This window comes from Camelina sativa, chromosome 3 (assembly GCF_030686135.1).
Source record: "Camelina sativa cultivar CO46 ecotype springtype chromosome 3, ASM3068613v1".
Lineage (NCBI taxonomy): Eukaryota > Viridiplantae > Streptophyta > Magnoliopsida > Brassicales > Brassicaceae > Camelina > Camelina sativa.
The window spans coordinates 15,857,387-15,884,728 of record NC_141882.1 but is presented as its reverse complement, the minus strand read 5'-3'; the positions used below and the strand labels follow the sequence as shown (position 1 = coordinate 15,884,728).

The following is a 27,342-nucleotide window of genomic DNA, read 5'->3' as shown; positions in this document are numbered from 1 at the left end:
CTATATTTGCTTGTAATTGATGGAGATATAAAATTACAAAATTATTTCGTGAGGGGGAAGACTATAATTGGTCATTAAATCCCTTATATAATTTGTCTTAGTTACAGTATTATATCACTGGATATAATAAATTTTTATTGGTCATTAGATCCCTATATATCTCAGCTATTGTTATAATATTATTACTTGTTTTCGTTTTTATTGAACTGGATTTTCTAAATTTTAAGATTTATGTAAAAACACTATAACTACATATTTATATATAATGTTTAACTACATAGTTATCCAAATTAAAGTATATATTCATGTCATTTCAATTGGTGATCATATGTTCTTTTGGGAAAATATAGTTATTGTTTTTAGCAAAAGAATAAACATTGAGCCAGTTTCAAATGATCTTCGATTCTTTCACTATTAGAGCTTTATAAAATAATTAGAAAGGTAACATTATTTATATTTCTGAAAATATGATTTTAAATATATATATTTTTACATCTCATAATATAGTCATATTGTTATATTACAATACATAGTGAAATTAATTTAATTTTGAAAATGTGTAGGGTAATATTTATCAATTTTTGAATAATATTCACTAATTTTAGAATTTATAGGAGCAAAATATTGTGTATATAAATAAATTGAAGAGCAGTGGCAATTGGCAAAATATATATATATATATATATAGTCAGTGGTAGTTTTATGTAATTTTATGGAATACTAAGGGTGAATAATATATTGGCTATGAAGCTCTCTGGCGATGACACATCAGTTTTTTCTCCAAAATGCTTCGCTTTTAATATATAGGGGATAATGATACTTCAATATCTTCTTTGACTTCATCATAAAAGATAGTAATAACAATTTCTTCAAAATTCTGAACTTCTAAATATTAATCATTTTCACCTAGATAGTACAGTAAACTATTGACATCCATCATATTAGCATAGCTGAAATTATAAATTAAGAAAATTCTATAAAAATGTAAATTATAACAAAAATATTTTATTTTAAATAGAAAATATTTAAAACTATAAAAATGAAAAAATCTCTTCATAAATTAATATTTTATTAAATTATCGATAAATTAATAATTATTAATTTATTGATAAATTAAAATCTCTATAAATAAATATAATTCCATAGTCACGACTTTATTAATTTATAGAAGTTTTACTGTAGTAATAAAGAAACACGTCTCCAACATAGGAAAAGAAAGAAAAGTCTCCAAAAATGTTATTTTACAAATAGGTTAGCTAGAGAACAACCATTAATTAAAGCATTTTGCTTTTGCAGCGTGCCATGCAGGCAAATTAGCCACACTTAATTAAATCATTGGTTACCTAGCTATCAATATGATCTCTTTTGGTTGATTTATTTGCTATATAGTACATATACCAAAAACCAAAGTTTGAGAGACATGAGTTAACTAGGGACATGTGATATTACATACTATTAGTATTGTAGTAGTTTCACCATTACTGAAATATATATTAAGCAAAGCTAAAGCATATCTTATCAACTTAATTATCGAGTACGAAACTTTTAAATGGGTAGTAAAAAGAGGTCAAAGTCTAAAAATATAGTATTATTTTTTATACATTCATAGCTCTCTCCTTCATGTGAGTGTTTTTTCTATTAACAATCTTTTGATGCTGCTCAGTGCTCACCTCCCAAAACGCACCCACCTCCTCTGTCTTGGTAATGTAATTTTGAATTTTACGTATCGTTTTAATGAAGTATAATTTCTTTTATGTTTACGATAGTTTCTTTAATCAAATTACACTTATTTTGGGATATTTATAAAATAAAACTAAACACCCAATCTGATTAATCAAAGAAACACGACAAGAACAAAAGGGGTTTCCCTCCAAAATCACTTTTAAAGTGTTTTTTTAATAACTTTCAGCACCGTCTCGTAGGCCATGCTGCCTCTAATCACTTGTGTGTTCCCTATTACTACTCCTAATTTATTCATGATCAAGATAATTCTGATCTTTTGTTATCATTTCCTCGTGCTAAATAACTAGATATAATCACCCAATATATATAGATCAGTTTTGGTGATCAGATCGTAACTATAGAAGACTATGTTTGGTACGAAGGCAAATACCATAATGTGATATCAGATCCGTCAATTGATCCAGATCCAACTAGTTAAAAATTATGTAGATATTATCACCCAATATAAATAGTTCAGTTTTGCTCTCTCAATAGAAACAACAAACTATACATAGTAGTGCAACCTATTAGTGGATCACCAGTTTTGATAAACTTAGTTGTCGTATAGTATGGGTTCATCATCTAATGTAAAGATCAAAAAGATAGCAAGCATAAAGATCCAACGGTTGGGACTGGCCGACAAAAGGAGAAGATGATGGGAGAAGAAGACAAGAGCAATAACATGTATTGTTACTTTGTTAGCTACATTACTTCGTGGTTTGATTTTATCATACCCTAAACCTCTAAAATATGTGTGGATAGCATTATACATATAAACAAAATATATAATAACTTTGTTGCTTATACGTCACAACTGAAGATCCTTTAACAAAAACTGAGAGATCCTCTCTTCAATTTTTTTGTTTGTGAGAATGGTAGATTACAAATCAAGACATACGGCGAGATTACATGAAAAAACAATCTCTTTACATTAAGTTTAAACATAAAAAGTTAAAACCGGAATTGAGCAATAATGGAAATGTGTATTTCACTATTCAATATTCACATGCACCTGTTTTTTTTTTAATTGAAAAATCTTATAAATAGACGTACTAATCGAACTTAAATTTTGTGCAAAGTAAAACTCCTTTTTTGTTCTTCTTTATTGTACATTACTAGTCTTATCAAGCGAATGTGGTAATTCGTCGAGTGACTAGACCGTTTCCGTTCTTGCTAAACTTGGTATATTGTTCTCAATAGCGGTCTCTATCAAACGTTGATGATACTAGACGATGCATTACTCGACCAATTAGGATCGGCTTGAGCAATCATCATTCACGGCAAAAAAATGGATTACAAAAAATGTAGTAGTTTTCACATAAAAAATGTATTGCATTCCTATAAATGGTTTCTTGAAACTGATGTTTAACCAAAAAAAAATGGATTACCACAAATTAATTTAAATTTACACAAAAATCATTGGTCCGTGAATAACTTTATAACAAACTAAGCATATAAAAGTAACCTTGATTTTTGGAAGGTAGACTTAAATAAAATACATTGGGTATTGGAAAATATATATATCATGGAGATAGAGTTTTGTTTATTGTAGAAAATGTTAAAAAGTTTGAATATTTTCACAAAAAAAGAATACACTTATTATTAGTTATATAGCACACACATCCACGAAAAAACGGAAGAAAATCCGGTGGCGCCCAAATCTCTGCAGTATAATAATCTAAAAACACTTTATAACACTATAAAATAATCAGAGTAATTCAATCTTTTTATTATTAGTCTTCCCAAGAAGGCAAGGCAACAACACCAAACGATAAGAAAGAGACAGAGAGAGAAAGCAAAAAACTCAAAGTCCAAGGTCACCTTCTTCAAGCTCTCAGCTCCGGCTACAGTAGTCACCACCACCGTCGCTGGGTTAAAGCAGTTTCAACCTTTTTTTTTCTCCCTAGCTAGAGAGTTTCTTCTCAATGGGAGAGAGTGTGTGAAGACCTCACTCTTAGCTCCACATGGTTTGTTATCTACTACAGTTATTACTCCTGCTGTTCTTGTTCTGCAATGGTTTAGTGTAAACCTTAAGCAATCACAAAGCTCTTACACATGCTTCTTGTCTCCTCAAGGTTCAACAGAAAGAAAAAGATAAATACAACTTTGCTTTCTTCGTCAACCTCTCCATTTACACCAATCACCACCAATCATTTCAACAACGCTTTCGTAAACCTATTAACTTCGTTTTATTCCCCAGAGAGATTCCATGGAGAGAGAACAACCTCATTTTTTCTTCTTGTTTTTGTTCTTCTTTTGTTCATGGGTCTCCATGGTCCAACCCACTCTTTCTCTTTCTCTTTCATCAGATGGCCAAGCTCTTCTCTCTCTCAAGAGGCCATCACCATCCTTGTTCTCTTCGTGGGACCCACGAGACCAGACACCATGTTCATGGTATGGCATTACATGTTCTGCAGACAACAGAGTGATCTCTGTCTCTATCCCCGACACTTTCCTTAACCTGTCTTCAATCCCAGACCTCTCTTCTCTCTCCTCTCTTCAGTTCCTAAACCTCTCTTCCACCAACATCTCTGGTCCAATCCCTCCTTCGTTTGGAAAACTCACCCACCTCAGGCTTCTTGACCTTTCTTCAAACTCTCTCTCTGGTTCAATCCCATCAGAGCTTGGCCGCCTCTCCTCTCTCCAGTTCCTTCTCTTGAATGCCAACAAGCTCTCTGGGTCAATCCCTTCACAGATTTCAAATCTTTTTGCCTTGCAAGTTCTTTGTCTTCAGGACAATCTGTTGAATGGTTCGATTCCTTCAAGTTTTGGCTCTTTGGTCTCTCTTCAGCAGTTCAGACTTGGTGGTAACCCTAATCTCGGAGGCCCTATCCCTGCCCAGCTAGGATTTCTGACAAATTTGACAACTTTGGGGTTTGCAGCCAGTGGTTTGTCAGGTTCAATCCCTTCCACATTTGGCAACTTGGTAAATTTGCAAACTTTGGCTCTTTATGACACTGAGGTCTCTGGTACCATTCCTCCTCAACTGGGTTTGTGCTCAGAGCTTAGGAACTTGTATTTGCACATGAACAAGCTCACTGGATCCATCCCAAAAGAACTGGGTAAGCTCCAGAAGATCACTAGCTTGCTCCTATGGGGGAATTCTTTATCTGGGGTCATCCCACCCGAGATTTCCAACTGTTCTTCCCTTGTGGTGTTTGATGTTTCGGCCAACGATCTAACCGGTGAGATTCCTGGAGATTTGGGTAAGCTTGTATGGTTGGAGCAGCTTCAGTTGTCTGATAATATGTTTACCGGTCAGATTCCTTGGGAACTAAGCAACTGTTCCAGCCTCATTGCTCTACAGCTGGATAAGAACAAGTTATCAGGCTCCATCCCCTCCCAAATCGGAAGCCTTAAGTCTCTGCAGAGCTTTTTCTTGTGGGAGAACTCGATTTCAGGAACAATTCCGTCTTCTTTTGGCAATTGCACGGACCTAGTCGCCCTGGACCTCTCTAGAAACAAGCTGACAGGAAGAATCCCAGAAGAGCTTTTCAGTTTAAAGAGGCTCAGCAAGCTTCTGCTTCTAGGAAACTCCTTATCCGGTGGATTACCAAAGAGTGTATCAAAATGTCAGTCGCTTGTTAGGCTAAGAGTGGGAGAGAACCAACTTTCAGGTCAGATACCGAAAGAGATAGGCCAGTTACAGAACCTGGTGTTTCTTGATCTCTACATGAACCATTTCTCTGGTGGACTTCCTTACGAGATCTCTAACATCACTGTCCTTGAGCTCTTAGATGTGCACAACAACTACATCACTGGAGATATTCCTGCTCAGCTAGGGAACCTTGTGAATCTAGAGCAGCTTGATTTAAGCAGAAACAGCTTCACCGGAAACATACCTCTTAGTTTTGGCAACTTAAGTTACTTGAACAAGCTCATCCTCAACAACAATCTCCTCACCGGTCAAATCCCAAAATCAATCAAGAATCTACAGAAGCTTACACTTCTTGATCTAAGCTACAACAGCTTATCAGGTGAAATCCCACAAGAACTCGGCCAAGTAACAAGCTTGACCATAAATCTCGACTTGAGCTACAACGCCTTCACTGGAGACATCCCTGAAACCTTCTCAGGCCTCACGCAGCTACAATCACTCGACCTCTCACGCAACTCCTTACACGGTGACATCAAAGTCCTAGGTTCACTCACAAGCCTAGCTTCACTCAACATCTCCTGCAACAACTTCTCAGGTCCAATCCCATCCACACCGTTCTTCAAAACAATCTCCACAACATCATATCTCCAAAACACAAACCTCTGCCACTCACTCGACGGCGTCACTTGCTCATCACACAACGGACAAAGCAACGGAGTAAGATCACCAAAGATCGTAGCTTTAATCGCAGTAATCCTCGCTTCAATCACAATCGCAATCCTCGCAGCTTGGCTACTCGTATTTAGAAACAACCACCGCTACAAAACCCAAAAAACATCTCAGAACTCGTCTTCATCACAATCAACAGCAGAAGACTTCTCATACCCTTGGACATTCATACCATTCCAAAAACTCGGTATAAGCGTCAACAACATTGTGAACTGCTTAGTAGACGACAACGTAATCGGCAAAGGCTGTTCCGGAGTCGTTTACAAAGCTGAGATGCCCAATGGAGAGACCGTAGCGGTTAAAAAGCTTTGGAAAACTAAAGACAACGACGAAGGAGGCGAATCAACGATCGATTCGTTCGCAGCTGAGATTCAGATTCTTGGTAACATCAGACACAGGAACATAGTGAAGCTTCTAGGTTACTGTTCGAACAAATCGGTGAAGCTGCTGCTTTACAATTACTTCCCTAATGGGAATCTTCAGCAGCTGTTGCAAGGGAATCGAAACTTGGATTGGGAAACACGGTACAAGATCGCGATTGGGTCGGCTCAGGGTTTGGCTTATCTTCACCATGATTGTGTTCCGGCGATTCTTCATAGAGATGTCAAGTGTAATAATATACTTTTGGATTCCAAGTACGAAGCGATTCTTGCGGATTTTGGACTCGCGAAGCTGATGATGAACTCGCCGAATTATCATAATGCCATGTCTCGTGTCGCTGGTTCTTATGGCTACATCGCACCAGGCAAGTTTCTCACTTTTTTTTTCATTGAGGGTTGTTTTGCACTATTACAAAAGATTGGGGGTTTTAAATATATTTTCTAAAGTGCGGGTTTCATTTACAATATTACAAGAAATTAGGGGAAATTTAAAATTAATTTGTTTTTTTTGAAAAAAAATTAGAGTCTGTTTTGCATTATTACAAAATATTAGGGGTTTTTTTTTCTTTTTGTGTCTGTGGAAAATTAGGTGTTTGTAATGAATTGTTGTTACACAATATTAGGGTTTCATTTACATTGTTACAAAATGTTGGGGAAATTTAACTGACTTTGTTTAAAATACTTATGCATTATTAAAAAATCTTATTGTTTTTTTATGTAATGAATTTGTTTAAATTGAAGGTTTCATTTGCATTATTACAAATGATATTTTGGTTGACAAATTACTGAATTAGGTGTTTTTAGTAAAATAAAAATCAGGATTTTCATTTGCATTATTACAAAATATTGGGGTGTTAAATATCAGGGTTTTCATTTGCATTATTACAAAATATTGGGGGGATTTGCAAATGAGTTTCGTTAAAGGTATTGGGGTTTGTTGATAAAGTTAAATTAAAAGTAAGAGGTCTTTGTGTAATTAATGCAGAATATGGATACACGATGAACATAACCGAGAAGAGTGACGTGTATAGCTACGGCGTCGTTTTATTAGAGATTCTGAGTGGCCGGAGCGCCGTGGCGCCTCAGATCGGCGACGGACTTCACATAGTGGAATGGGTGAAGAAGAAGATGGGAAGTTTCGAACCAGCTTTATCAGTACTTGACGTGAAGCTCCAGGGCTTACCGGATCAGATAGTTCAAGAGATGCTTCAGACACTAGGGATCGCGATGTTCTGTGTGAACCCGTCGCCTGTGGAGAGACCAACGATGAAGGAAGTTGTAACGTTGTTAATGGAGGTTAAGTGTAGTCCTGAGGAATGGGGAAAAACATCTCAGCCTCTTATAAAGCCTTCCTCTTCATAACCAATGGTGATTGTGTTTCTTGTTCTTGTTTCTTCATTCTTGATTTAGGTCAAATTTGGTTGAGAATTTGTTGGTAAGGTTTTGAGATTTCTTGTACATATCTAGAAGTATCAGTGTTAGTTTAATGTCATGTTGTATGGATAATTTGTTGGAATTTGAGAGCATTCAATTTACAATTTGGAAACGTTTCAGGTTTTTGGATTGGCTTTTAGAATTGATTAGATTTGGTTACAACTTTGCGTTACATCATTTGGTGCTTGAAACATACAGTTTAAGAGGAGAAGGAAGATAAGAGCTTAGGTTTTTGAAGCCAGTACTGTTTGAATCTCTGTCTTGAGTACTCGGTGTAATCGAAGTCGATCTTGTTCACATACCCCTGCACATTTTTCAGAACACTTTTTTAGATTGCTCTATTACATTATGTTTGGATTGAAAAGAAGAAGAGTCTTACCGAGATGATTCCCCATAAGCCCCAGAAGAGATGGCTTGCCAATGTGTACTTCTCAGCATCATCCAAGAGCTGTTTTATGTCTTCCTCCTTTGGTTCTTTGCCTGACAAAAGAAGAAGGCGTATTAATTAGTCCATGAGACTTTGTTATGATCAGAAGAAGGAACTATGTTTCTTTGAGAAACTGACCTGAAGCGCTGAGATAGTTATGGATGAATCTTCGTCGTTCCTCTTCTCCTGCAATTCCCAAACCAATCAGTCAAATACAAATGTAATTTTCACTTTCCGACTTGTCTAAACTGTAATCTAGGATATAGAGCGAGTACCTGGGTATAGAGTGTAATCTAAGATATGGGGAGTCTCAGAATGGTAATTTGCGGCCATTTCGCAGAAGTGATTTGCAATGTCGTATGCAACTGGGTTATAACTAGCGTACTCGTAGTCCTGTTAGAGAATTATCATATTGGTCTACATGTGATGGTATTTTTGACCTTAAGGGTAATGAGAAACTTACAATGATAGTAATGGCATTGGTGTCCTCATCAATCATTACGTTACCATACTGTAAATCGTTGTGACAAAACCCAATCTCCTGTTTCTTACGCTCCTTGTGCAGCTCATATTCCATCAAGTTTATCTCAGCTTCAATGTTGTCTAGACAAAACTCTGCTGAATCTTCAGATGTACACATACTCTTGGCTTGTCTAAGCCAATTCCTAGTCACATGTTTTTAAGATTCTTTTATTAGATGAAACAACTTCATGCTGTCAAAATAACAGAGAAAGATGATTACTCACCTCATCCTATCCCAAATGACCACATTTCTATCACCAGGGATGTTTATACAGTGAAATTCTCTTAGCTTAGCCGCGACCCGAGCAGATACTGCGGTCTCACGTAGATCAGCTGCCGATAACATCTGATGATCCTTATTGGTGAAAGACAAGACCCAAGTCATGATGATGAAGTCCACAACAAAAGAAAGTTCAATGTTCCTTGTTGCTCAATCGGTACACAACTAAACCGAGTATACCAATGTTGGTATTTCCCGGTTTCAACATTAATCTAACACAAATCATGAGGTCGTTACTCGTTATGTTCTATCCTTCTCATACAGTCAAATTCAGACCAAACACTATCATCTCTTGAGAGTCACAACATTAAATAAAACACAAATCAGAGGTCGTTACTTGTTATGTTCATCCTTCTCATACAGTCAAATTCAGACCAAACACTATCATCTCTTGAGAGTCACAACATAATGCATCTAATCAAAAGGGTTTGGTGAATTAATATTGCACAAGAAACATATACATACCCGGGCATTAATAAACTCTTCGATTCTACCGCCAGCAAACCGGCCTAGAAGCTTAGGACCGTGACCGTAACGAGAGACAACCTCGAACGTACGAATCTCATCTTTCCTGTTGAATAACAGATCACCAACTCCTTCGCTATCATTTGGCTACTTGATTAACCATGGTTTTATCTTTCACTATTTGTTCAACATCTTGAAATTTTTGAGGTTTCAGGAGTTAATGATTTGAGATTTTTTGTGTTCTTCTAGACGTGGTTTATATATGGGAAACATGTTTTTTATAACAAAGATATGTTGTATTTGTGTTTAAAAACCAACGCTTATTCTTTTTGTTTTAGTTAAAACAAACTTTGGTTGTTAAGGGTATAAATTTTTTATAAACGGAGGTTAAATTTATTATCAGTTTTTAGTACAGGATTATTTACTAAAAAACAAATGAGGGTTTAAAAATGGATTCGGCCAATGTTGAGGGTTTTTTTTTTCATTAAATTCCCTATATTTATTATTAGTCTAAAATAGTATACTATTACTAAATTTAGAGGAAAAATGTAAAAATACAAATATACAATTCAATTAACACTCCCTTTTATTAAGTAATATTTCGAATTAATCCGTGGAAATATAAACATATAATTAGTTATGTACTTGCCATATACTCATATGTGATTTTCTTTTACAAAACATTGTAAAGCCATAGCAAATAATACACACTAGGTAACAAACCGCACTATGTGCGAAATAAATCGATTTAAAGAAAATTATTATAAGTAAAATTATTATTCTAGAACCAATATTTGTTTGTGTTAAACATAATATGTAACTAAATTTTATTTATTTATTTATTCAAAGCTGCGTTTTTCGTGTAAAAAATATGTTTCATCCGTGAAATCTTTAAATGTGTAAGAGAAGATTTTGATAAAATGTTACTATTTATTGCAACATTTATTTTGTGTGGTTTAAAATTCAAATTCATATATTTTATGTTTTATTTTATAATCATAACAATTTTGCATGTTTCTTATGTAACTATAACAACATATACTAAATTACTCGGTAGTTTAATTAATTAATTTTATTATATGTTACTAACAATCGGATTCTAAACTAAATTTTCTGAAGATAATCTAATTTATTGATTTAATATATGTGATTAGGCTATTTAAATCTTTTGAGTTAGTTGGTTTGTTAATATTTTCTATAAATAACGGATTATTACCAAAAAAACCATTATCAACATATTTGTGTAAGAATACATTGCACTCGTGAATTATGTGAACGTGGTAAAGAAAATATTTATAAAATGTTACAATTTATGGAAATATATTTTTTTTGTGTGCTTTAAAAATCAAATTTTTATATTTATGGTTAATCGAGTAACTATAACAATTTTTCATAATCTAATAATCACTCATTTTAAATATATTGTGATTTCTTTATGGGTACTAAGTTTCTTTATAATGATAAGGGTTATTGTCTCATTCCTTTTTAATAGCACATAGATTAATGTACAATTAAAACGTATATTCCTATTCGGTTATCAATATTTCTATTTTTAATGAATAATCACACTAAATGTTGTAATTAATTAGTTTACATACTTAGATATATATAAATAATCACACATCATGATATCCCCTAATTTGCTGTCATTTTATATTTATTTATGAATATATATAAATCTATATTTATTGGGAATTAAGTTTCCTTTAATGAGTTGGAGATTCAGGGGTAATATATTTCTTTTTATAATCAATTAAAATAACTATTGAAATCTTGTTATTTAAATTATTATGGTAATAATAATAACATAAAAATAATATTTTTATATGATTTTTGTTAATAAGTTATATATTTAATAAGTTATATGTTCTTTATGTTTATTAACTTTATATGTTTTATAGCCTTTTTAGAATATTTTACTTATATTGATTTTAAGAAATCAATATAAAATATTGATTTCTTAAAAATAATATAACTTTGACTTGTATATTTGTAAATAAATTTTAGTGAAATCTTGACTTAAAATAGTATGTAATTATTTAATTAGTTTTAATATGTGATATTTAAATTTGTGTGAGAATTGATGACAAATCTAATTATTATTCAGTTAATTGTTTTAAAAAATATATAGAATGACATGTTAATGTAATTAAGTAGAAAATTTAAGGGTTTGTTTTTGCTAAATGTGTCCCGAGCTCTCTGGCGGCGATACATCAACTTTTTCAAGAGAGTGCTTCTCTATTAGTATATAGGAGATACGAGAAAATTTTCATCTCATCCCCAAAACTTTATTAGTTTTTCTTTTTCTATATAGAAATTAATGGACTTTCCAAAAACAAAATGAGTAAGGCCTTAGAACATATAAACCCAACAATATAATTACAAAAAAAGAAATCCCCAAATCTATGAGAAGACTATAATGAACCGGAAACCATAACTGAACTAATACCAGTGGAAAACAGAGTCATTCACTAACACATTCCCTCTCATAGTTTCATATATAACAAAATATATATAATTAGTTTATGGGATTACTTAGTTTTTTTAATGGTTTATTTATTTTTATTTATGGTCATCTCATGTACGTGTGATGATTCATTTTTCTGACATTTTCTGCATTTTTTCACTTTCTTACTGTTTTAGTATTATAAAATAGAAAAAATTACTCAGATGTACTCCAAAAGTTAGTTTATTTCTCGTATATATATATATTTTTAAATTGTTCAGATATTTAGTGCCCTAAGTATAATTACAATTTACCCCTTACGTTTATTTTTCGATTTTAATTAAAACATAATAAAAAAATACGCATCCGCAAATTAAAATACATATCATCTCCCATAATCTACGTCACTATACAGTTTTTTTCCCAGAGTCCAATGTTTCTTCTTTATATCAAAAGAGAGGGAAACTGAACAGTTTTTACTGTTCACAACCGATAAAAAACTCTCTCTCTCTCGTCGCCGAACCCTAATTCCGCCGGCGATACTCTGTCTTTCTCGACTCTCTCGCTATCCTCTCTCGCTCTCTATCTCTTTGTCGTCGCTGTCTTGTTCGTTTAAGTCTAAGTCGCCCTTGTTTTCGAGTCTCGGTATGTGACGGCTGAGTTATAGTATTTACGGGAAAACGAAAGGTCTCGTCGATTCATATGACGGCTCAGTTATAATGCTTTGTGGTTGAGTTATCAAAAGAAATAATCTGAAAGCGGAAAACAAAAGGTCATATCGATTAATATGACGGCTGAGTTATAATGCTTGACGGCTGAATTATTACACAAAATAAAACAAATGTATTACAACAATACTACATCTGACAAGTTCTTACATTGTGCCCAACTTGTTTAAATCGCGAACTTGCGTGTTGCTTAAATATATATTTGTGTTTCTTTACCCAATTACCGGAAACAACAATTACCGGAACTGAATCCATGAAAGAAAATGAAGAAGAATGAGGAAATTAATAGGAATGAGTGTAATTAAGAAGTTAAGAACGAGGAGAAAAACAACGGGAAGAATAAGGTAAAGAACACTTTTTAACAGATGAAGAACAAGAGTCGAAAGAACGACGTTTCGTATTTCCAGAGAAAATGATGACATGGAATGCTGACATGGATGATGTGTCCGAAGTGGCAAGTCAGCCACCAAACGAACATGTAAATCAGCCAAATTAAATCAGCCATCAAACAAGATTATAACTCAGCCGCAACATGAATACTATTACAGTAATTAAAAAGCAAAAAAATGTCTGCCAAATTCAGCCGCTTAATCAACTGAAAATTTGTAACTCAGCCGTATCGTTTAATAAGTCAGCCCTAACTGAATGATATTTTAGTAATTAATGTTTTGCTACTAAGTCAGCTGTAAAATGGCTGAATTGTCCGATAAGTCGGCTTATGACGGCTGAGTTATAGTGTTTAACCATAACTCAGCCGTAACGACATCTCATAAGTCAGCAGTTGTTCATAACTCAGCCAGCCGAAAAAGTTAATTCAGACGTGTCGTAGTGATAACTCAGCCAAAATTTTGACAACTCAATCATCGGGTGAAAACTCAGCCGTAAGGACGGCTGAGTTATAGATTTCATTAAGTCAGCCGTTACGCTTGGCTGAGTTATACTCTAAGTCAGCCGTCCGCTCTTACTCAAATGTTTTTTCCATAAATCATCCCCAACATACCATAACTCAGCCGTTATTACCTCTAAAACGCGTTACAGCTGAGTTATTTAATACACGTCAGTGATTTCTGACGTGGCGTCTGATATGGCAATGACATTTTTGTAATTACGTTTTTTCCTGTAACATAAAACAAGAAAATGCTGGGTATTTTGAAAATACCCGAAATATCCTAATAATAAAAAAAGATTTGTTGGTTCTAGTAATATTACCTAATTTGGAGTACATTTGAATAAATCTCCCTGTAAAATATTTACAAAATTTTTAGAAACAAGGAAAATTATCTAAAACATCAATCTACCAGGAAATACCATAACTAACTACAAACTTGTGATGGGTCCATCCTATGAATGGATCATTTGCTTATCTCCACTCCAGTTTCTTATTGTCCATATAGAACCTTAGATGTCACACCTTGGGCAATGAACTCTGTTACTAAAAATAATATATTGAACTACAATATTAATTGTTTACGATTGTCTCTACTACCAACCTAGGATCATTAATTAAAATATGACTTTGAGCGCTCCATTCATATCTTCATGTGGTGTCCGTATAATGGAGGTGTCTCTCTTGTTCGGACCAGAAACCTTCAGCGGCGCTCCCTTTGGAGACTATTACAAGTTCATGAAAAAGCTCTTGGTCATGAACCTGGTTGGCATGCAGGCGTTGGAAAATTCATGAGCTAGCCGTGCATTTTCTTGGAGAATTCATGAGCTAGCCGTGCAGTTGCGCTGGAGCAATTTTATGTGAACTTGCTTGATAAAGCAAGAAAGAATGAGAGCATTGACATCCATAAAGAAACATCGAAGCTGAATAACAACAATGTTTGCAAGATGCTTATGGGAAGGACGTGTTCAGAGGAGAACGGTGAGGCTGGGAGAGTCAGGGACTCCGTGAACAAGATAAGTGGCTTGCTGAGGAAGATTTTATTGGCAAACATGTTACGTGAGCCGCTCAAAAAGCTTCGGATTTCGCTGTTCGAAAAGGAGATAACAAGCGCTTCCAACGAATTCAACGAACTGCTAGAGAGAAATCTCCTGGAACATGAAGAGAGACCAAAGGATCAACAGCAAGCTATGGACCGACGTCTTATTAGCAGCTTGTCGAGACGAAAATGCAGAGTATAAGATCACTAGGAAGCACATCAAGATGTTGTTTGTAGTAATATTTCGTTTCATAATCCTTTGCGGTACGATAATATCGAAATAAATTTCATACACTGTATATAGATATTTTCCTGACTTAAAGAATCGTTGGGTTGCAACTGTAGGAGCTATTCCTTGCTGGCACTGATACCTCTTCGCAAACAATACAATGGGCGATGGCTGAGATCATCAACAAACCTAGTATTTTTGAGAGGTTGAGACAAGAAACGAATCTACCGAGATTACTATATTTGCAAGCTGTGGTTAAGGAAACACTAAGACTGCACCAACCAGCGCCTCTCCTAATAAGAAAGTTCGAAGAGAGATGCAAGGTTGGAGGGTTTTGCATACCAGAGAACACAACACTTGTTGTGAATATTTACGCTCTGATGAGAGATCAGAACTACTGGGAAGATCCCGACGAATTTAAGCCAAAGAGGTTTTTAGTTTCTGGGCGAGAAGAAGAGGGAGAGAGAGCATTAACGTTCCTTCCTTTTGGAAGCGGAAGGAGAGGTTGTCCTGCTGTAAATACGGGATACATCTTTGTTGGAAATGCGTTTGGAGTGATGGTGCAATGCTTTGACTGGAGAATCAAAGGATATAAAGTTGTTAACTTGCAAGACACGGTTGCAGGAATGACCTTGACCATGGCTCATCCCCCAAGCTTCACCCCTCTTCCTCGAATTGATCCTCTAAACTTAAATCTTTAGATTCCAAATCTTGTACCTTTGAGAGATTGTTGATTCGGGCAATAAAGGAGGCTTTCTTCCAATTTCGAAATTAAATGACTTTTTTTTATTACTCTGTTCTTGGTTTAATCAATAAAGTAAGGTTTCTTCAAAAAAAATTTGATCTCTGCAAAATATAGAATAAATCTTAATGTATTTTTCCTCTGCTCTTCACATATAAAAAAGAATTTAGTAAACTATAGTGAGTGAGAGTGAGAAGAAGGTGTACTAAATATATAAATTTGCGTCATTGTATTGATCATCATAATTTGATAAGTTCATCATCTGCATCAAGAACCCAAGCCGAGTATTTCTCTTTTACTTATCAGGTTAAATGTAACATCCGCGAACCGAAATCCCAGTTTAGGGGATGCATCAGCCGATGCCTGGTCGATTTGTGCGGTTCGAGTTGAGTAAAACGCTGCGTTTGGGTTAGGGAAAACCCTTGACTCGAGTTTTTGTCTCATTAGTGGTGTTTAGTCACTTTTGAGAGAAAAGGAAGAGAGAAAAGTTTTCTTAAGTGTTCTTGAGGATTTTGGGGTGATTTCAGACAGTTCCTGTAGAGATCTGTAACTGGGATCGCTGTATGAGCTTCCTAGGAGCGTTGTTTTGCTTGTTTGAGGTTCAGAATCTTCTTGGCAAAGGTAAGTGCATGACCATGACCTATCTTAGCTGGAGATTTCTCTGATCTGCTTGTTTATGTGTGTTTGTGGCTTGTTAGAATGTTAGTTAAGGCTTTGTGAGGCTTTCTTGTGGCTTGGGATCAGGTTTAACGTTTGTAGGAACGAAGATCCGGCGAGAAGCTTCAGGGAAAACGATGCTCGGCATGTGCGTCAGTCGATGCACTTTGTGTGTCGGTCGACACAATGCGAGGACAGCGCAAATTGACCTAGGAGCATCGGTCGATGCCATGTGGAGGCGTCGGTCGATGCAATTAGGGATTTCGTACTATGTCGAGCATGCGTTGGTCGATGCAATGTGTGTTTCGGTCGATGCAAGTGAATCTTGTGTCGGTCGATGCAACCCCAGTTGGTGTCGGTCTATGCATGGGTTGGTGTCAGTCGATGCAGAGTCCTGGTTTCTTATTGTTTGGTTATTGATTGTTGGTTGATGATTAGAGATGTCTCTATTGCTTGTGTGTATAGTCTAGTAGATGGGAGGATTGCTTTATTGAGTGTTTATAAAATACTCATGCATTGCAATTTGTGTTTGTGGTGTAGGTAAAGACAAAGTGTGATCGTGGAATCAAGACAATGAAGAGGAGGATGTTCTAGTGTCTCATTGGTGGTTGTCTGGTTATGCTTGGTTGCTAGAGTTGAGTCATTAGAACATTTTTTAGGATTGCTGGTTCTTTGATTCATGTGGTTTGATTATTTATTATGAATTAAAACCGGTTATTGAATATTGGTTATTTTTTATTGGATATTTATTGGATATTGGTATTGTTTATTATTTCCGCTGTTTGGTGTGATTGTGGTTAGGTGGTTAGTAGGTATGGGACCACTAGTTGTAGAGTATTCATTATTATTATTTATATATTTATTATTTAAAACAAAAAAACGGGTCGGCTCGTGGTAAGATTGACAGTGTCTCAGACCTTTGATGCTATTTGGGTCATTGTGGACCGGTTGACTAAGTCGGTACATTTTCTGGCCATTAAGAGGACGGATGGAGCAACGGTCTTGGTTGAGAAGTATGTGAAGGAGATAGTCAAGTTTCATGGGGTGCCAGCGAATGTTGTGTCTGATAGGGATTCTAAGTTCACTTCGGTGTTCTGGAGAGCATCTCAGGCAGAGATGGGCACTAAGGTGCATATAAGTATAGCTTATCATCCCCACACAGATGGATAGTCAGAGAGGACGATCGAGACGCTGGAGGATTTGTTGAGGATGTGTGTGTTGGATTGGGGTGGCTATTGGGCAGATCATTTGAACCTGATAGAGTTTGCTTAGAACAACAATTATAAGGCGAGCATTGGGATGGCTCTTTATGAGGCTTTATATGGGAGGCCATGTCGTACACCATTATGCTGGACTCAGGTGGGGGAGATGAGCATGTATGGTGCTAGTTTTGTTCAGGAGACCTCTAAGAAGATTTGAGTTCTCAAGCTGAACATGAAGGAAGCTCAGGATATGCAGATGAGTTATGCCGATAAGAGGAGGAGAGATCTTGATTTTCAGTTAGGAGACAGAGATTACCTCAAGATGGTCATTTTGCGGGGTCCGAACATGTCATTGACAGAGACTAAGTTGAGTCTAAGGTATATGGGTCCGTTCAGAGTGATTGAGCGGGTGGGACCAGTAGCATATAGGCTGGAGTTGCCTGAGTTTATGCGTGCGTTCCACAAGGTTTTCCATGTGTCTATGTTGCGGAAGTGTTTCTATGAGGATGATCAGTTGTTGGCTAAGATTCCTGAGGATCTTCAGCCTAACATGACTTTGGAGACGAGACCAGTGAGGGTTCTTGAGAGGAGGATCAAAGAACTTCGGAAGAAGAAGGTTCCTTTGATGAGAGACCTTTGAGACTGTGATGGTGTTGAGGAGCAGACTTGGGAGCCAAAGGCGAGGATGAAGGCAATGTTTAAGAAGTGGTATGAGAAGCAAGCTGCGACTTGAGCTTGTCTAGCCTTGTCCCAGTTTTAGTCCGTGGCTGGAGCGGAAATGGAGTATTCCAGCCCATCTCTCTTGTTTACTTGGTCGCTTAGGGGTGGTTGGTTTACTACTAAGTAACAAGATGAGGTGGTGTTCGCAGTACGAAATTTCCGTGAGGCGGTGGTTTAAGGGAAAGTTTCCTGAAATACAAGTTTCTAAAAGTGGAAAGTTCTAAAAATGGAAAGTTTTATGTGAGTTATAATTTGTCCATTTTTAGGGGTTGTGAGCCTTGGAGGGGCTTGTATGGCCTTTGTGGCGGACTTTTGAGTCATGGTGCCCGTGTGTGGCGGTCTTTTGAGACATTGTGCGGCCTTTGTGGCGGGTTGTTTAGCTAATTATGTGGCCTTTGTGGTGGGCTGTTTAGCCAATATGTCTGTTTAGGCAGTCCTCCGGGATGTGTGGTCTTCGTGATGGTCCTTCGAGACGTGTGGTCTGTTGAGGCAGTCCTTCGGGATGAGTGGTCTTTGTAACGGTCCTTTGAGATGTATGGTCTTCGTGACGGTCCTTCGGGACAAGTGGTCTTCGTGACGGTCCTTCGGGATAAGTGGTCTTTGTGACGGTCCTTCAGGACGAGTGGTATTCGTGACGGTCCTTTGGGACAAGTGGTCTTTGTTACGGTCATGTTGAAGACATTTGTTTGGCCTTGGTGGTGGTCATGTTTAGGACATTTGTTTGGCCTTTGTGACGGTCCTATTTAGGACATATGTTTGGCCTTCGTGGCGGCCCTAGTGGCATTTATATGATCCTTGTGTGATCATGAGGTATACCAGTGGGGATATGTGGTTGGTAGGACATTGTGTTGTTTTACGTGAGCCACGGGAAGGAAACCTGGTTAGGGATAGGACTCAGACGTGTTCAGAATTGTTTGCTCGCGACTCTTGGGGAACATTAGTTCTCATAGTACAGCCATATTCTGAGACTTCGTGGCTTGAGAGTATGATTGATATATCGACTTCGGATGACGATCCGGGGGCGCGATGTAAGGTGGCAACCCGAGAGAAGAATATTGTACTTCTTTATATATATGGCATGCGGGCTTAGGTTTGATTATGGCATGCAAGCTTAGGTCTGATGAGGAGCCAATAATAACTTAAGTTTAAGGCCTGTAAAGGAAAGTCCAAAAGTCGAGAGCAAATAATGCCTGGAACGTGAGTCTATAGCCTAGAGGTGACCTTCGTGGATCGGTCGGAGGAGATGTGGGCCGTGGAGACCGTGGCACGGGAAGTCCTTGACTGAGGGTTGTTCAAGATTTGAGGACGAATTTCTGTTGGTGAGGGATAATTGTAACAGCCGTGAACCGAAATCCCGGTTTAGTGCATCGGTCGATGCATAGTCAGTTTGTGCAGTTCGAGTTAAGTAAAACGCTGCGATTGGGTTAGGGAAAAACCCTTAACTCGAGTTTTTTTCTTATTAGTCGTGTTTAGCTGCTTTTGAGAGAAAGGAAGAGAGAAAAGTGTTCTCGATGATTTTGGGGGTGATTTGAGGCAGTTTCTGTAGAGATCTGTAGCTAGGATCGTTGTAGGAGCTTCCTAGGAGCGTTGTTTTGCTTGTTTGAGGTTCAAAATCTTCTTGGCAAAGGTAAGTGCATGACCATAGCTTATTTAAGCTGGAGATTACTCTGATCTGCTTGTTTATGTGTTTTGTGGCTTGTTAGAATGTTAGTTAAGGCTTTGTGAGGCTTTCTTGTGGCTTGGGATCGAGTTTGACTTTTGTAGGAACGAAGATCCGGCGAGAAGCTTTAGGGAAAGCGATGCTCGGCATCTGGATCGGTCGATGCACTTTGTGTGTCGGTCGATGCAATGCGAGGACGGCGCAAATTGACCTAGGAGCATCGGTCGATGCCATGTGGAGGCGTCGGTCGATGCAATTAGGGATTTCGTGCTATGTCGAGCATGTGCGTGTCGGTCAATGTAAGTGAATCTTGTGTCGGTTGATACAAGCTTGTGTCGGTCGATGCAACCCCAGTTGGTGTCGGTCGATGCATGGGTTGGTGTCGGTCGATGCAGAGTCATGGTTTGTTGTTGCTTGGTTATTGATTGTTGGTTGATGGTTAAAGATGTCTTTATTGCTTGTGTGTATAGCCCAATAGATGGGAGGATTGCCTTATTGAGTGTTTATAAAATATTCATGCATTGCAATTTGTGTTTGTGGTGCTGGTAAAGGCAAATTGTGATCGTGAAATCAAGGCAATGAAAAGGAGGATGTTCTAGTGTCTCATTTGGTGGTTGTATGGTTATGATAGGTTGCTAGAGTTGAGTTATTAGAACATTGTTTAGGATTGTTGGTTCTTTGATTCATGTGTTTTGATTATTTATTATGAATTAATGCTGGTTATTAACTATTAGTTATTTATTATTGGATATTGGTATTGTTTATTATTTAAACGGTTTGGTGTGATTGTGGTTAGGTGCCTAGTGGGTATGAGACCACTAGTTTTAGAGTGTTTATTATTATTATTTATCTATTTATTATTTATTATTTTAAAAAAATGGGTCGGGTCGTTTCATTAAATTTACATTTTATTTTGTTTCTTAAGTTTTGTTGTGACCATCATAATTTCTCACGATGCATTTGTGGGCAAGTGAGGTATCTGGAAAGAAATTACATGAATGAGGATGGTATAAAGCTTAAAATATCTTATGATTGGAGAGCTTATACAAATGAGAAAAATGTCATTTAAAACATGAACTTTCAAATTTTGGCCATTTAAACCATGCATTTTGTTTTAGGTCATTTAAAACCTCAACTTTCGTTGACTAGCTCTTTTAAACATTAAGTTTCATTGACCAAGCTAAAAAAGACATGATGTTAAATCTTATAATTGAGCAAGTAACAGACGTTAATATTTCGTTAACCACTTTATGTCTATAACATAACGACGTCGTTTTGATGAAATATTTAGTTTGAGAAAATGTCATTTAAACCATGAACTTTTGAATATAGGTCATTTAAACCATGAGTTTTCAAATCTTTGTCATTTAAACCATGAACTTTGTCGAAGGTCATTTAAAACATCAACTTTATTGACTAGGATTTTGTAGACATCAAGTTTTGTTGACCAAGTCAAACTCGACATGACATAAAATATATATGCTAACAAAACAAGTGATATCTGGTGCTTTTAACGTCTTTCTTTTTCGTTTCATACTAATTTTTTGTCGTTTTGTCGTGTTTTTGTCTTTTTGTTTGTGCCTTGAGTCTTTTCTATGTATTCCGACACTACATTGGAGTTTGAAGGATTAATCGCCTTGTTTCAGATCCATATAATTGATCACTTTATTCTAGATCCTAGGTTTTTCTATGCTACACTGGTGATTCTCTTTGTACTTGTGATCTTGATCCTTGAATTTTCCCTTATGATATATTTAATTAATGCATGTTAGCAGACTTAATATCAAGTCTAGTTTGGTTTGATGTCTAAAAATTCATAGTTTAAGAAAGTTGATGCTTTAACTGGCCTTCTACAAAGTTCATGGTTTAAATGACCTAAATTTGAAAGTTTATAATTTGAATGGCCTACACTTAAGACTTCATGGTTTAAATGACATTTTTTAAATTAAAACTTTCATTAAAACAACGTCATTTTATCACTAACGGAATGGTTAACTGTATATTAACGTCTGTTAGTGGCTCAGTTATCGGATATAACGTCATATATATTTTGGCTTGGTCAACGAAACTTAATGTTTAAAAGAAATAGTCTATGAAATCTGATATTTTAAATGACCTACAACAATTTCATATAGTTTAAATGGCCGAAATTTGATACTTTATGCTATAAATGACATTTTTCTCAATACAAAATATATGATATTCACTGATATTACTTGTGGAACTTATGTCGATTTAAAATTAATTTGTATGTTCTTCAAAAAAAACTCATAATTTTTTTTTAATTAGATCAAGCTTAGGTTTATTAACATTTTAGCCAATCTATGATTGTATTTATTCAGTAATTGTATACGTGGAAGAAGACCACCGCAATGAGAGGAACTGAATCAGTGATTTTGGGTGGAAAGTCACGAACTTGTTAATCAATTAAGAAGACTTTATGGAAAGAGGAATAATAATTAAATGGCAGCAACGTTGTTGAATTAATCGTCCAATGCAAATGCTTATCAGCCCACACTGCATATATTTGAATGAAGAGTTGCGAATCACGTTTTTGGTACCCCGACAAAGCGACGATCCAGGATGAGAGGACGAAAACTAATATAATTATTTTTCTAACAAACATAAAATAACATGTTCTTAATATTTTTCACGGTTTATTTTTCTTGCTGTTGAAAGTTTGAGACTAGCTAAATCTTTGACTAAAACCTTCATATTAAATCAGAAATATCCTTTCGGTTTAGGGTTTTTTATCCAATTATGGGTTCCAAAGTTCCAATAATAAGAAAAAGAAAAAAAACGTGTGGAAAGCAGTTAGGATAAGCAGCTCTTTAACATAAACCAAAAAAAGGAACAGTTAGGATCAAAGGAGGAAAAATACACGAGGAAGTAAATGAGCTGTGCATGAGATTTGGAGAAAAAAGACAGAAATTTTGTTGAAATTTTTGCAATTGGCTAATTACAAGGTGGTGGGCTAGTGGTTCTACTCTTGGTGGAAGAGTCAACCTGTTAGTTTAGGTCAGTGATCGATTCTCTCCAAGTGCAGAATTACTCAGCTTTATCCTTTTGGCCACATGGGTATGAGCCTATTGCTTACGGCCCATTTGTATACTTGGGGGACTTTATCCGTGGGATACCCTTCCTCTAGAGAGATTAGTCTCGGACCCCTCCATAGGTCTGGGGATTTACTCTCTGAGTTAACAAAAAAGTTTTGTAATTGGCTTTAACTTCTTCCGTCGTCTCCAATAATTCCAAGAAGATGAGATTGCCTGAATATGAGACAACACGTTGATCGAGCTTGGATTGATCTCTCGGTTGGCAATCTAATGGGAACATTAATTATTAGCAGGAAATGAAGATATTTACGGGTTTTTTTGGAACAATTTTAAAAATATACTAAATTTGTAAAGAAATTTGAAAATTACACTTAATATTATAGTTATTTGAAAACTACACATTTTGAAAGGAAAATGGACAGAAATACCCTTATTATTAAACAATGTTAACAATTAAATTAAAACAATAAATTTATATTTATATTTAAAAAATAAATTACTTTTAAATTTTTTTAAATTCGAAATAAATCATTTAAATAATTTAAAATTATAACGAAAATTATTTATTATATTTTAAATAATGATTACATCAATCAATTAATGATCTTAAAATTTTGAATAAAAAAAAGAATTTAAATATTTTTGTTGATATTATTTAGATTTAAATTTATTTTGTTTTAGACTTATTTTATCAATGTTGATTTATTTATAATGTCGACTTTTTGAACAATTGTTTTTTTTTTTACTTTTGTTGACTTAATTATCTTCGTCATCGACTTATATTTAAACAGTTGACTTATGTTATGGTTAGTGAACTTATAACATAGTCAATTTTTTTAACAAGTGACTTATTTTTTTGTTCATCGATTTATATTTGTTATCTATTGATTTGTTTATTTATTATTGACTTATTACATTCTACATTAATTTATTAATAAGGTCGATATTTTGAATGGTTGACTTAAGTTTAATTTTTGTCGACTTATTTATTATTCCATCGATTTATTTTAAAATTGTCAACTCTTTTTTTGTTTGATTGTTTTTTTACATAGTCGACTTTTGATGATGTTGACTTATTTGTTGTGTTTGTTGACTTATATTTTTTTCCCGTCGATTTGTTTGGTCTTAATAGACTTATTTCATTTTAAGTTGATTTATTAATATGATTGACTTTTTGAACTGTCGACTTATATTTTAGTCTTGCAGATTTATGTTTTTTCTTTGTTGACTTATATTAAAAAGTCGATTTATTCTTTTATTAAATGATTTGTTACATAGTCGATTTTTTGAACTGTTGATTTATTTTGTAAAAGCTCACAATTTTTATTTTATTTTATTAAAGTTAACTTTTTTCAAAACAAATTAAAATATGTAATTATTAAAATTAAAATATATAATAATTCTAATTAATTTTATTTTGATTTTTATTTAATAAAAATTTAAAATTAAATTACTAAATAATACCAGATTTTTATATAAGAAATAATACCACGATCTAGAAGATTTAATAACAATAGAATTTAGTTTTTTTAATTAATTTATAAATACTATTTTATTGGAAACTGCATTTCGAGATTGTATTGTGATTCTACGAAGTTTCTTGTTCACATTATTTCCTTTCCAGTTCTCCACGTAGACGGTAAACTGTGATTCTACGGAGATTCTTGTTTTGGTAAAATGTTAAGTGTGATTCTTCGAAATTAAAAAAAAAAAATTATTTGACTGCCACTAATTTGAGTTTTGCAATTAACGTTTTTGCAGAAAAATGCTTCAAGATGATGATGGTGCTATGTCTTGTTCGAAGAATGAGTTGTTAGGAGAAGATGTGGTAGATGATGATGATGATGATGATGATGATGATGATAAGTTTAGTGGTATCGGTAATAGTTTTGAGTATGATACCACTAATGGTTCTGATGAAGATTACGACGCTCTGCAGGAAGAAACTTCAAAATTGAAAATGGAATCAAGTCAATTAACCATTCATGTGGGTCAAGAATTTAAGAGTAAGAGAAAGCTGCAATGGAGGCTGAATATGCTTAAACTAGAAGAAGACTTCCACTTTCGAGTTTACAAGTCATAGCCATCTATTCTTGAGGTTAAGTGTACTGGTGATAAAAGCTGCAAATGGATGGTAAGAGCATCAAAAATAGACTCCACTTCTGAACGTTTGTTCTTCAATCATACTGTAAGATAGTCCTTTGTTCTCCATCAACCCAAGTCGTCTCCAAAAATGAGGGTCATCATCGGCATCCATATCCTCTTGGTTCTCAGCATCCATATCCTCTTGTTTCTCAGCATCCATCAACCCTAGTCGTCTAAAAAACTGAGGGCCACCCTCAACATCGATATTCTCTAGAGGATAAGGTTCACAATTTAGCCCAGTAATTATCTTAAACTCTTTCAAAGAAAACCTCATTGCTTGTCCACCACAAAGAGTCCAAAACTCATACTTCTTCTTTGTCACAAGCTGATTCACTAGAAGCTCATGCACTATTCTAGCTGACCACAAGAATTTACTATCGTAGAATCTTAGAAGAACTCCTAATGGACCATTTCTGATTTTATCTAGATCATCTGATGGGATTTGGTTTGACAATACAGGTAGGTTGTCCAATCCTGAATGGTATGTGAAGCTTCTTGTGAATTCAGGTTCTGTCCCATGTGTAAACAACCGCATAGGCAGTGATCCTGGTGCATCTGTTCTTGAAGCTGTCATGATTTATCACCTGCTTGATTGAACAAAAGCATGATCTATCTAACTGAACAAATTCTATTTATACATATATATATATTGAAATTCACCTTTGTGTCGAGATGATAGAGCTTGTTGACTTTGAACGGAGGTTCTGAGCAGTCCGATGGTGGTTCAAATTAAGCACAATTCAACCACTTTCTCCACACCTATTTATTATACAGTATTCAGTTAGAAAACAAACTATATGCTCAATGGCTATCAACTGTGTCGTTTGGAGTTTGCAATAGAGAATTGAAAAGAGGAGATATTTTAAGAGATAATAAAAGTGTGAAAAGACATAAAATTGACATGAGATGAAACTAACGTAGTCGATGGAGAGGGCACAAACCCAATTAAAACCCAGAATTAGAACACAACCCCAATTAAAACCCATACATGATTTATCACTTGCTTTAAATACAAATATATGAGATGAAACTAACCACGGTGGAAAACTTAGTCGGAGAGGGAACAAAGTGAGAGCCGGCGACGGGAAGAAGAATATATAAATTTGATTTTGTCATTTTTGTATTGTTTAGGTTTTATAAAACCACCTTTTATTTTTTTATCTGAATTTTAATTTTCTTTATTGATTAATATTTTCCATAATAAACTACTTCATCATTATCAAAAAAAATTAAATATCTAAACTATAAACAGTGATTTTAAAAAATAATTTCTAAAAATAAATGTTTTAAGAAATAATTTTTTCAAATAAATTAATTTAATTAATTTGTATTTAGTTTAATTTAAGTTGTAACTGAGGACAAAATAGTCATTTAGTTCAACCCATAAGATACTTTTCAAAGATTTAAAAGATTTGGTATAGAGTTCAAATTTCCTATTAAGTTTGAGGTGTGTATTCAAATTTTTTCGCTTTTTTTTTGTCCTAAACATATATAGACTAAGACCAAACTGCCTTTAAGCTCGTTCAATCTTAAATCTCGTGTGATATACAGTTTTATTTACGTAAATATAAAATAATAGTACTTGTATTTTCGTGTCTAAAGCCTAAAGGGATACGAAATACAATATATAATTTTTATGTCATCATACAAGGAACAGAATATATATAAAGTCTTTAAACATCATTAGTTTTGTTACTTTAGCCCAAAAACGTATACGATTTCGGCACGACTGTTCGCGTCCTTACGTACGTACGTAATCTATTGGGACCGGCGTTTGATCGCAATTAAAACCTTTGATTTTTTGTTCGTGGCAAGTTAATGTCTCCACCGGCAAGAATTAGAAACCCATGATGGCTAGAATATTTGGAGCTGCAAAATAATTGAAAATATCATATTTTTTTTGTTGACTTCTTTTTTTTTTGTTTCCTTCCAATATCTTTCATTAATCAGTAAGGTATTACAACAGTTACATAGCAAATACAAAACTTCACAAAACAATTTATTACATAAGCAGAAATATGTGCCATATACTGAAGATAGCAAAACATGAAAAAAAGAATTTGACGATGCTTAGTTGTTCCATAAGCCTTACTCGCTATCATGTTATTAAACATGTTATGTCCCTTCTTCATCAGCCATCTTACTTCAAAGTGATATGTATGCCTTATTGACATTCTTTGTTTGAAACTCCACGTCACATAGAAAAAACCCGTTGCTTCTGGAAAAAGTTTTGAAATACCGACAATCCGATACCAATTATCCTTATATATATCTA

General features: G+C 35.0%; 1 protein-coding gene and 2 pseudogenes across 2 annotated transcripts; 2 read left to right on the top strand and 1 right to left on the bottom strand.

Moving 5' to 3' along the window:
- The first annotated feature begins 3,931 nt into the window (after positions 1-3,931).
- LOC104777403 (LRR receptor-like serine/threonine-protein kinase RGI5) lies at positions 3,932-8,838 on the top strand. 2 transcript variants are annotated; one of them, XM_010501649.2, is made up of 3 exons: positions 3,932-6,794; positions 7,415-7,797; positions 7,984-8,838. In XM_010501649.2, the coding sequence occupies exons 1-2, from the start codon at positions 3,932-3,934 to the stop codon at positions 7,789-7,791; spliced, it is 3,240 nt and encodes a 1,079-aa protein (XP_010499951.2). In that variant the 3' UTR covers positions 7,792-7,797; positions 7,984-8,838. The 2 variants fall into 2 exon arrangements, with proteins under 2 accessions (XP_010499951.2, XP_010499950.2); XM_010501648.2 differs by having other exon boundaries at positions 7,415-7,986.
- Positions 8,063-12,047, bottom strand: LOC104779076 (putative choline kinase 3; annotated as a pseudogene).
- Positions 12,048-14,286: 2,239 nt separating this feature from the next.
- LOC104779075 (cytochrome P450 705A22 pseudogene) lies at positions 14,287-15,586 on the top strand (annotated as a pseudogene).
- The last annotated feature ends 11,756 nt before the right edge of the window (positions 15,587-27,342 follow it).

Bases quoted from the DNA above. Each gene is read 5' to 3' on its own strand.
- LOC104777403 (XM_010501649.2), top strand. From the start codon at position 3,932: ATGGAGAGAGAACAACCTCATTTTTTCTTCTTGTTTTTGTTCTTCTTT. The intron at 6,795-7,414 runs GCAAGTTTCTCA...TAATTAATGCAG, and splicing joins TTATGGCTACATCGCACCAG to AATATGGATACACGATGAAC.